At 40.8% G+C, this 12,289-nt stretch overlaps 1 protein-coding gene across 2 annotated transcripts in view; it reads right to left on the reverse strand.

Annotated features, from left to right (window-relative positions):
• Nucleotides 1–11,070, reverse strand: part of ARMC1 (armadillo repeat containing 1) — a 35,526-nt gene extending 24,456 nt beyond the window's left edge. The window contains exons 1-2 of one of the 2 annotated variants that reach the window (XM_032316342.1): nt 10,853–11,070; nt 3,504–3,724 (exon numbers count right to left, since the gene is read on the reverse strand). In XM_032316342.1, the coding sequence (XP_032172233.1) occupies nt 3,504–3,686 (183 nt within the window). In that variant the 5' untranslated portion in view covers nt 3,687–3,724; nt 10,853–11,070. Of the gene's footprint in view, nt 1–3,503; nt 3,805–10,852 lie in introns of both variants that reach the window. The other variant, XM_032316341.1, reaches the window with a different exon arrangement.
• Between the last annotated feature and the right edge of the window lie 1,219 nt (nt 11,071–12,289).

The following is a 12,289-nucleotide window of genomic DNA, read 5'->3' on the forward strand; positions in this document are numbered from 1 at the left end:
CAGAGTTTCCAGAGTGGGGAATACATCCACCTGCCAGGAGTGTGGCACACCTCAACTCCACAGGGACAGATGGTACTGCACTCAGGACCCCTCCAGACCTTGCCCTATAAACCTATTCATTTGTACCCTTTATAATAAACTAGTACATGTAAGTAAAGTAGCTTCCTGAGATCTGGTGCCATTCTAGTAAATTATCAAACTTGAGGAGGGAGCCACTGGAACACCCAAGTTATAGCTGCTCAGTCAGAAATTCGGGTGACCTGATACTTGCACCTGGCCTTTGAAGTGCACGCAGTCTTGTGGGAGTGAGCCTTAAATTTGGGGGGTTTAACACTTAACACCAGGTGGGCAGACTAAACCAAAGTCAATTGCTGGACACCCAGCTGGTGTCCAACAGACTCTTGAGAATTGGCTGATGTCAGAAAACACCCCAGGTGGCTAGAATTTGCAGAGCAGAATAAAAGAGAGGAAGGATCTGACCGGGGGAGGGGGAAAATCAACAGAAACAGACCAAGATGTGACAGAGATGGAATTAGAAAATAAGGGCATTTAAAACAGCTTTTATAAATATGCTCCATATGTTCAAGGATGAGTAGGAAAACATGAGCATGGTGAGGAAAGAAATGGAAGATATTAAAAAGCTCCAAATGTAACTTCTCGTGGACAAAAACAAAATATCTGAAATGAAAACAACACTGGATGGGTTAAGAACAGATTAGACAACACAGAAAAAAAAGATCAGTGAACTTAAAATGTAGCAACAGAAACTATCCAAGATGAAGATCAGAGGGGGGTGGAAGACTTAAAGAAAAAAAAAATTAGAGCAGCACAATGACCTATAGGACAACTTGAAGTATTTAACATACATGAAACTGGAATACTGGAAGGAGTGAGGAGACGAAAAAATAGTGGATGACAACTTCCCCAAATTAATGAAAACTATAAAAACACATATCCAAGCAGCTCAACAAATCCCAAGAGAAGAACAACAAAAATAAGACAAAAAGAAAACCATCCATCCAAAGCACATCATAATCATTGCTGGAAAACAGTGATAAAATAAAAAATTTAAAAAAAAACCACAGGAAAAGGATTTATGTAGAGAGGAACAAAGGTAAGAATTAGAGCAGTCTCGGTAGAAATAATATGAAACCAAAGAAAGGAGTACAGCTTATAAGGTAAGAGTGAAGAGAAAACGGAATAATAAAAACACCACACATGCTCTTCAAACTCAGTGGGACCTTGAACCCACTATTCCTCTCCTTTCTCTCTAGCTCTGTCCCTCCATGACTTGACCTCCCTTCCAGCTCAGCCTGGCATCTACAGGCTATCATTTCAAATACTTTTGTCAAAATCCTGAATTCCTTTGTCTACCCCTAGACAACTTACCTGACCAAGAATCAACTCTGACCAAATCCAACTACTTGGCTCTCAGGGCCTATATGGGCCTCAAGGGAGGTGAAAAAGGAGGTTTGTAAGCCTGATGTATTTTATCAATTCAGTGTTACCGAGCTAATCCGGCCTTCAAAACTACTGTAACAATCTCACCATTCTCCTCAGTCAGCAACCTGTTCCATTTTCTGTAACAACTCTCAGAGCCTCCTCAAACAACTTCTACTCCAGCAGCCCCTAGCCTTCTGAATTTAAATAGAGCCAAGTCAAGGACGCCTGAGTGGCTCTGTCAGTTAAGCCTCTGCCTTTGTTAGCTCAGGTGATGAAACAGGGTCGGGGGATCAAGTCCCACCTCAGGCTCCCTGCTCAGCAGGGAACATGCTTCTCCCTCTGCCTGTTCCCCCCTTGTGCTTGTGCTCTGACAATTAGATAAATAGATCCAAGTCTAGTCCACCCCAAAAGCCCACCCTACCTTCAGGCCCAAGTCCCTATCTAGAGCCCAACACTCTTCATAAACTGATACCCTGCACAAGTAATAATGACTCTTTAATACCTACTATCCAATCCATATTCATTTCAAAATCTCTAAAAAGATACGTTTATGTTTGATTTGTTCAAATTAGGAACCAAATCAGGTCCACACATTACCCTTGGCTGATTAAGTCTCCCAAGGCACTTTTTAAAATCTTCAACAGTTACCACTATTCTTCTCCTCCACCCCAACTGTCTTTCTTTTTAATGTCATTTTCTGTTCACAGAACCAGATTATTTGTCCTAGTGTAATTATCACATTCTGTTGCCTGACTGCTTTAAATTGTTCTTTCACTTTCCTCTAGTTCCCACATTTCTCATAACATGGTAGTTCCCTCTACATTATTAGCTATGATCCTGTAGGTTTTTCTCTTTTCCTCTCCTTTCCTTATCTTTCCCTCCCATCTTCTATGAAAACAAGTGCTTAGTCCATCTACTGACAGGTGGATAAAGAGAATGTGGGAGGTGCCTGGGTGGCTCAGTGGGTTAAGGCTTCTGCTTCCGTTCAGGTCATGATCTCAGGGTCCTGGGATTGAGCCCCACATGGGCCTCTGCTCAGTGGGGAGCCTCCCCCGACCCCTGCCTGCCTCTCTGCCTACTTGTTCTCTCTCTCTCTCTCTGTCAAATAAATAAATAAATAATCTTTTAAAAAGAGAGAGAGAGAGAATGTAGCATTTCCCTTTTTATTTGGCCATAAAAAGGAATGCAGTACTAGACATGTGACAATATAGATGAATCTTGAAAACATCATGCTCAGTGAAAGCAGCCAGTCACAAAAACCACGTATTACATGATTCTATTTATGTAAAAAAATACATAGGCTTTTTTTTTTTTTTTTGCCCAAATAGGCAAATACAGAGATATAAAGAGGTTATTTAGGGAAGGGGTGCTGGGAAGGAACAGGTAGAGGAGTTTCTTTCTAAGGTGATGAAAATGTTCTAGTATTGATTATGCTGATGGCTCTGTAACTCTGAATACACTAAAAACCAATGAATGACACACTTTAAATAAGTGACTTGTATGTGATTCAGACCTTAACAAAAGTATTATAAAATAAAAACAGGGTGCCTAGGTGGCTCAGTGGGTTAAGCCGCTGCCTTCGGCTCAGGTCATGATCTCGGGGTCCTGGGACTGAATCCCGCATCGGGCTCTCTGCTCAGTGGGGAGTCTGCTTCCTCCTCTCTCTGTCTGCCTCTCTGCCTACTTGTGATCTCTCTCTCTCTGTCAAATAAATAAATAAATAAAATCTTTTAAAAATAATAATAATAAAATAAAATAAAAAATAAAAACAAAACAAGTATCTTTTTAATATGTCTATCCATACTGAAATGATACAATCGTCAAGCTTTCTTAGTAAGTAAATAAAGGAAGTCACAGAACATTCCATGCATGAGTATGCTACCAGTTATGTCAAAGGACCGTACACGCAGACACACACGAGTCTGCACATGTAGAAATACAGACTTACTACTATTTACTCTATAGTCACTTTTAATTTTTTATGTCATCTAACACTTTTTCAAATTCTTCTAAATTGCAGAATTGTCACGCTGAGATTAAAATTACTAAAGGCAACTTACGAGCAAAGCTGAGTGGACAACTGGGGGGTTGGGATGATCCATAAACAAAATAAGGCCAGGGAGACATCCCTGGTCTTGGACAATGGCTCTTCTATTTAATGGATCTGCTGCTAGATCCCGGAGCTGGTTAACTACGGAGAGAGCATCAGGTTCTTCATTCATCGTGGAGGAGGACGAATTCATCTTCTATGCCATACACATGAACAAAATCTTCTTAAATTCTGTAGAAACGGTTTGCAAGATTAGTTCTAGGCTGCCGAGGTGCGTTCTGGCATTTGTCAAACAATCAGGATTAAGACACCTTTAGAAAGAACAGATGACTCTAAATCACAAAGAAACTCGAGACTTGGCAATTCCACAGTTTAAGTAAAATGAACATAAGAAGCTGAGTCAAAAAAAACACACCAAAAATCAAGTTATTTATGCCCACATTTAAAGAACATATGTCACCTTCAATATTCCAATAAATTCCATTTTAGCAATACATATTTTAACACTAAAGTCACAATAAACAGGATCTTTACAGTTAAAGCTCATAACCTGCACTATACTTCTCAAATTATACCACTGCCAGTGCTTTTTTTCCTCTAGAACAGTTCTGGAGCCTAACACAAGTGCCTCAGGGAATGTGGCTAGCTGAAAGCTTTTTTTCTTATTCATCTACGAACAAAACCCAGCATACTGGGTTTACAAAAGATAAAAACCCCTAGGAAAAAGGAGGGAGTCAAAAAAGGCTGTGAAGAAAAAACAAGCCAAGAAGGAATATTTCACCCTGTGTCAGGCCCCTGGAGTTAGGGAGATCACAGTGAACATGAACTGAATCTAAACACACCTGGCCATCTCTTGAGTGTGCCATATTCAGAAGAATGGAACACAATTTGAGGTAATTCATTTGGCAGATAAGGAAACAGTCACAGAGAAGTTAAATAATTTGCCCCATGTAACGAAAGCTAGTGAGTATAAAAGCGCACTAAAATCTTATCTCCTGGGGCACCTGGGTGGCTCAGTGGGTTAAGCCTCTGCCTCTGGCTCTGGTCATGATTTCAGGGTCCTGGGATCGAGCCCCACATCACAGAGTTCTCTGCTCAGTGGGGAGCCTGCTTCCCCCACTCTCTCTCTGCCTGCCTCTCTGTCAAATAAATAAATGAAATCTTTTAAATAAATAAAAGAAAATTTTATCTCCTAAACAAGTCTTTCCACTTTCCATAGCCTTTTAAAATTTTTATTTAAATTTAATTTTATTTAAATTTAATTAACTAACATATAATATACTATTGGTTTGAGAGGCAAAGGTCAGTGATTCATCTTTTTTTTTTTTTTTAAATTGTAGCTGTGAGGTTTTTTTGTTTGTTTGTTTGTTTTAGATTTTTATTTATTTATTTGACAGAGAGAAATCACAAGTAGATGGAGAGGCAGGCAGAGAGAGAGAGAGGGAAGCAGGCTCCCTGCTGAGCAGAGAGCCCGATGCGGGGCTCGATCCCAGGACCCTGAGATCATGACCTGAGCCGAAGGCAGCGGCTTATTAACCCACTGAGCCACCCAGGCGCCCCCAGTGATTCATCTTATACAAAGGTCTTATACAATACCTAGTGCTCCTTATATCACGTGCCCTCTTCCATGTCCAGCACCCAGTTAACCCATCCCTTTACCCCTCTACCCACCAGCAACCCTGCTTGTTTCTTCCATAGTCTTTTTCTTTTCTTTCCATACTTTTTTTTTTTTTTTAAGATTTATTCATTTGAAAGAGAATGAGAGAGAGTTCACGCGCATGCATGGGGGTAGGAGTAGAGGGAGAAGGAGAAAATCTCCAGCAGCCTCCATCCTGAGCACTGAATGAGATGTGGGGTTTGATCCCAGGACTCTGAGCCAAAATCAAGGGTCAGTTGCTTAACTCACTAAGCCACCCAGGCACACCTCTATGCAGTCCTTTTAAATTTGCGTACCTTTTCCCCATAAAAGCAAACCTGGATATTTTAGAAAACATGCTAAACATTCAAAAGCCAAAGAAACAAAATATCAAGGAATAATCTTCGTATGTGCAGAAAGTAAAAAATAATAACTTCCATTCACCAAGTTACACTGCACATTCCTTATTAGTAACAATATAAAGGTGTAAATACTTTCCATGAATAAATAAGTATGTATGGTTAGTGTCAACTTCAAAAACAATGCCAATTAGCAACGGGAAGGGATGGACAAAATTTTTCTGTAACTCCAGAAAGACTACTAAAGGCTATTTTGGGGAGAAAAGGTAGTAATGCAGAACTGGCCTTACCAGGTATTGGAGGAGAGGGGGCCTGCACAATAGAAAGATACTTCTTCCAGGAAAGTTACTTACACATTCAGTATAAGAAAGCAGACTCTCAGTGAGTCAGACCAAGGCTCCACTGCTTGGTAAATATGATTTCGGGCAAATCCCTTACTCTTTGTCTTAGTTTCTTGATCTGTAACTTAGGGCTAATTATAGCAGCTATCAAAAGTGTATTGTCATCAAAAGAAATGAAATCTTGCCATTTGCGACAACGTGGACGGAACTAGAGCGTATCATGCTTAGTGAAATAAGTCAAGCAGAGAAAGACAACTATCATATAATCTCCCTGATATGAGGAAGTGGTGATGCAACATGGGGGCTTAAGTGGGTAGGAGAAGAATAAATGAAACAAGATGGGATTGGGAGGGAGACAAACCATAAGTGACTCTTAATTTCACAAAACAAACTGAGGGTTGCTGGGGGGAGGGGGGGTTGGGAGAAGGGGGGGTGGGGTTATGGACATTGGGGAGGGTATGTGCTTTGGTGAGTGCTGCGAAGTGTGTAAATCTGGTGATTCACAGACCTGTACCCCTAGGGATAAAAATATATTATATGTTTATAAAAAATAAAAATTTAAAAAAAAAAGTGTATTGTCTAGGGGCGCCTGGGTGGTTCAATGGATTAAAGCCTCTGCCTTGGGCTCAAGTCATGATCCCAGGGTTCTGGGGTGCATCCGGCTCTCTGCTCAGCAGGGAGCCTGCTTCCTCCTCTCTCTCTGCCTGCCTCTCTGCCTACTTGGGATCTTGGTCTGTCCAAGAAATAAATAAAATCTTTTTTTTTTTTTAAGTGTATTGTCTAAATAAAAAAGAAATACATGGAAAGGACTGGTGCTTAGCATATTGTTAATGCTCAATAAATAGTGTTCAGTTACATGGAACCAAAAATAGTAAGATTATGGGGCGCTTGGGTGGCTCAGTGGGTTAAGCCTCTGCCTTAGGCTCAGGTTGTGATCCCTGGGTCCTGGGATCGAGCACCGCATCGAGCCCTACATCGGGCTCTCTGCTCAGCAGGGAGCTTGCTTCCCCCTCTCTCTCTGCCTGCCTTTCCGCCTATTTGTGATCTCTCTGTTAAACAAATAAATAAATCTTTTTAAAAAAAAGTAAGATCACTCAATAAATGGTATTGGAATGACTTCTACGCAATTTAAAACCAATGCTGGGCGCCTGGGTGGCTCAGTGGGTTAAGCCGCTGCCTTCGGCTCAGGTCATGATCTCAGAGTCCTGGGATCGAGTCCCGCATCGGGCTCTCTGCTCAGCGGAGCGCCTGCTTCCCTCTCTCTCTCTGCCTGCCTCTCCATCTACTTGTGATTTCTCTCTGTCAAATAAATAAATAAAATCTTTAAAAAAAAAAAAAATAAAAAAAAAATAAAACCAATGCTAAGCAAGTTTAATTCATATAATATGGCAAAAAGAAATCCTATTCAAGATAAAATACATTAGTTTTTTTAGGTATGCAAGCAAATGCAAAATAAAGGACTCAGAAAACAGGCCTTTAACAAGATAGTATTTGGCAGGTTATTTTCAAAAAATGAAAATATTATATTGTGGCCATTTAAAAAAATTTAGAGGGGTACCTGGGTGGCTCAGTGGGTTAAAGCCTCTGCCATCGGCTAGGGTCATGATCCTAGGGTCATGGGATTGAGCCTCGCATCAGGCTCTCTACTCAGTGGGGAACCTGCTTCCTCTACTCTGTCTGCCTCTCTGCCTACTTGTGATCTCTGCCAAATAAATTTAAAAAATCTTTAAAAAAATCTTTAAAAATTTAGAAAAAAAGCAACAAACTGAACGCACAGAGATAAGACTAACGGGTCTGGGAGCATGCTGCCTCTTAGGTGCCTCTATTTTCAACATCCTCAATATCCCTGTTTACAAACCACCTTATCCATGAGCTTTATAAAGTGCTGTCAACAGCACCAATCTTATCCAAACTGGAACCTGAAGAACCAATTACTGGCTCAAAGGCCCAAGAGCCAAGTTATATTTAAGAACCAAATACACTGGAAGGGGTCCTTTTGCATTCACCTCTGGCTGTGTAACCGGAGAGCTCCAATCTTAGCTAAGGAGTCCTTAGATATATTTAATCATTCGGTTTAAATGATGCTGAAAACTTTATGGCCTTTCTTGTTCCTTTGAGATGAAGAAAAGCCAAAACATTTAAAACTTTCAGTTTTCAAAGCCCATGGAGACGGGGAGGACTCAAATAAGACCTTCCAAGGAAAAAGTCAGGAATATCACAAGGCATCAAAAATCCTAACACAACAGAGGCAGAAGCTGTGGTCAAGCACTGCATTTCCTGTGGCATGAATGCAAGAAAGGTAGAAAGAAGCTATGATTTCTCCCCTAAATTACATGAGTTTTTAGGTAAAACTTTAAGAGATTTCCTCAGTGTTAAGAGTTCATTTTTCTTTCCTTATGTAATATTCTTGCCAAAATCAAGTTTTTCTGAGAATTGCCTAAATCCTGTTAAATGATCAATACTTCTGTGGGTTGAGGAATTCACATAGACGTTTTTATAAGATAGCTATGGAACAGTTGAGAAAATGCAAACAGGTAAGCAAAAGTTGGAACTTTATCTCCAATTCATGTATTAGATACATTTAGTCTTTGTGTTGATTGTATCATTTTCACACACTCAAATTGTTTGATAAAAATGTTAGCCTTCCTAGGCTGGAAAAAATGTTTTTAAATGATACATTTTGGTATTCATTCTATGTTACCCTCTCTTATTCTCAAATTGGCAAATCTCAAAATATATTTTTTAAAGATTTTATTTATTTATTTGACAGAGAAAGTAGCAGGTGGAGCAGCAGGCAGAGGGAGTGGGAGAAGCTTCGGGGCTCCATCCCAAGACCCCTGGGATCATGACCTGAGCAGAAGGCAAACACTTAACCAAAGGAGCCACCCAGGCATCCCTCAAAACAATTTTCAAATAACATTTTAAACACATTTATCTGAGTAATTTTGTAGCAACCAATGAACCAAAACTTAAGTTAAAAACAAAAACAGCTCTCTTCTTCTAATAAGGAGTAGTAAATTAGGTTCAAAAGAAAATAAGCTTGCAGGGTGCCTACATGGTCAGTGGGTTAAGCATCTGCCTTCAGCTCAGGTCATGATCCCCGTGTCCCAGGACAGGGCCCCATATTGGGAGTCTGCTCCTCTACTGTTCTCCCTGTCTCTCTCAAATAAATAAATAAATAAAATATTTCCCCCCCAAAAAGAAAGAAAGAAAGAAAGAAAGAAATTAAGAAAAAAAAAGAAAAGAAGCTTGCTTTATAGTTTCACTCTTCATTTAAAATACTAATGCCAAGAAATGTGGACCTGGACAGCCTGCATCAGCATAAGCTGGGATTATTAAAATGCAGATCCAAGGCCCCTACCCACACCTCACTAGGAATCCTTGGAGGTAGGGCCCAACACATGATTTTAATAAGCACCCAGGTGATTCCTGGTGCAAATAAGAGCAATTAAAACTTAACGGTGGTTAATAACTGCATGTCCTTTTAATATGGCTGGGAACATCTGAATAAAACCCTGAACATTTAAATTCTACGAAATACTTTAATTATCATGCAACATGACAGTAAGTAAATTTGGGACCATGTTTTGGTTTCATTACCAGATAACCAAATAAATAAACTAAAATAAACCCCCACTAGTAGTAGCAAACCCCCAGCAGTAGCAAATTTACTGACTCCTTCCAAAGAAAATGGAAGCTTTTCATCAAAAGAAGAAAATTGTGGGGGGAAATTATGGTGGAGAACCGGGTAGATTTTGTAAGTAAACAGAAGGTTCTTGAAATTTTGTTAGCAGTATTATTTAATTATCTCTCTTGTCTCAATCATTTTATTATTTTTTTTTTACCAATACCTGATGACTTACAAGTTAGCTTTTAATAACTTTTTAAATATTCTTTTCTGTTTTAAGATTTTTGGCTGCTAAGCTAAAGTTGCCAATACAGACATAACGAAAAATCAAAGCCTCAATAGCAAATGAGGAAAACGTGAAAAAAACTTTGTTTTATTTTCTTTTTGTTTAGCTCAATTTGGACAAAGAGATCATAAGACAATACATGCTACCCAAACTTTTAGGAGTACTCTGATTATCTAAGGGATCTGTTCAAAAGCAGACCTGATTCAGCAGATGGAGTGAGGCTTGAGATTCTGCATTTCCAAAAAGCTCCCCAGGTGAGGCCTATCCTGCTGGATGGAACTGGGAATTTAGGTGATACATATGAGACTATAATTATAATTTTCAATTCTTCAGCCAAAACCTACCATTCAGTTCAAAGAATGATTCAGATCTCTTATAACTAAGAGTTGCAGAGAGTACACACCCACAACCTAAATCCATATTCAGTTAAGCAAGTTTTTAAAAAATAACCTAAGCATTGAGTTCAGATCTGGCTTTACTTTACTAGCAACTAACTGTAACTCTTGGAGAAGTTGAGCCTCAGTTTCCTCTCAATAATCCCCAACGACTGTCAGGATCAAGAAAATAACTTGAGGCGAGCACCAGCAGTTACCAAACAAGAACTATATACTTGATCCTGTGGTACTTCTATTCCACCAGGTGTTGGGGTATATTCTGCACCTCCCTCACACATCAGTGCACTATCACGAAAGGAGTTGCTAACTGCACGAAGGCCTCCAAGAAGTTATTTAAAATACAAGAATGTGAAAGCTGATCTCTTTTGAATAGAGACAAACACAATGTCCTTCCACTCCTAGCAGACATGCAGGTGCACAAAACATTTACCAAAGAACAAGCTGGAGAGACGAAGTGAGATGACAGCCATTAACCCCAGGGTTCGAAAAAATCGGAGTGCCGGGGATGGAGAGGAAATGAACAAAGCTAACCTTTTTACAGGACATATCGGGACAAGGCGCTTTAAAGCGCTTGGTGGGACGCACTGCTGGGTCCCGGGAAGGCCGGAGGAGAGCGCCTCGGCCCAGGCCGACTCGCAGATTTGATGCAGGGGCCGCTCTCCGCGGCCTTCCTGGCTCCACCGCTTTGTCTGCCTCCCCTAGACCCTTACATACCGCGCCAGAGATTCAGGAGTCCAGAGCCTGCCGCACCATCAGGGCCACACCGACGAATGAGGCAGAGGGACCCAGAAGCCGCCGAGCGGGTCCCTCCGTCGGCAGACGCGGCCTCAGCGGTAGCAAACGACCAGGTTAACTCGAAGAGCCAAAGAGCGAGGACGCTGGCGGGGAAAGGCTGTACGGACTCTCCCCCATGACCCTGCAACATCTGTCAGTTCTGGCCTCTCATTGGCTGATAGCATTCCAACGCGAGGCTAAGACGCCCAGTACGTGAAGGCCTTCTTAAACTAAAGCGTTCATTGGTGATCTAGGGGAAATGCACTAAGGGTTGAACGGAAGGGTCCAATGAGAGCACAGGAACACCGGACTTGGGCCGAACGAGTGTCCGTCCGCTAAGCACTGAGGGAAGAAACTTGCATCCGGGCGGAGAAACCGTTTTAGTTTCCCGACTACAATTCCCAGCATTCCCGCGCGAAGTAACCTGTCTGCTCCTGCGTTCGGAAATTCAAATGTTACGTTTTTCTCTGGCAGCTGTTTCAGGTGGAATAAAGTATTTTCGTGATATTTCTTCGTTTTTGTGAGTCTTAATTATTTGAGTTTTTGGTAAGAACATTAACCCTATGTTTGGTGTTTTTTTGGATTGCGTTCCTTTCTTGGTAGTGTTCACTGTGTTCTTAAACGCGACGGCTGCGAAGTACAGTTTTTTGTTTATTTTAAATAATAACTTCTTATTGGGAGGATTTTTTTTTCTTGTAAGGGAAAGGGACTTACAGTCAGAGAGAATCTTTTCAAATCCGTCATAAAGTATTTTTTAGATATTGTCTTCTATTTAGTTTATAATAGTAAGGATTTATATACTTTTATCAATGCTAGTCACTGGCGGTTTTGTTTTGCTTAAGTATAGATCTTGGTTTTTAAAGCTATTTCTCTAAATATACTGTAATTTAAATTCCACAGGCCAGTCTGAGAATACTGCATCTACTGCACCAATAACTTAACTGAATGGAGTCTAGAGTCTCTTTCACAATTTGTTTTTGCCACGTAGCTCAAGGAATTTAAGAGGCCTCTAATGGGGAAAGAGAGTGCATGAGACCAAATATCCCCGGGGCGCCAAGCTTGCTCAGTCATAGAGCATGCAACTCTCCATCCAGATCCTCGGTGAAAGCCCCAAGTTGGATGTAGAGCTTACTTGGGGGGGGGGGGATCTCCAGACTGTGTTCTATGCAATTGTCTCCAATACTTTGATTCCTAAGTCAATTTTATTTTTTTTTTAAAGATTTTATTTATTAATTTGACAGAGAGAAATCACAAGTAGACGGAGAGGCAGCCAGAGAGAGAGAGAGAGGGAAGCAGGCTCTCTGCTGAGCAGAGAGCCCGATGTGGGACTCGATCTCAGGACTCTGAGATCATGACCTGAGCCGAAGGCAGCGGCTT

This window comes from Mustela erminea, chromosome 16 (assembly GCF_009829155.1).
Source record: "Mustela erminea isolate mMusErm1 chromosome 16, mMusErm1.Pri, whole genome shotgun sequence".
Lineage (NCBI taxonomy): Eukaryota > Metazoa > Chordata > Mammalia > Carnivora > Mustelidae > Mustela > Mustela erminea.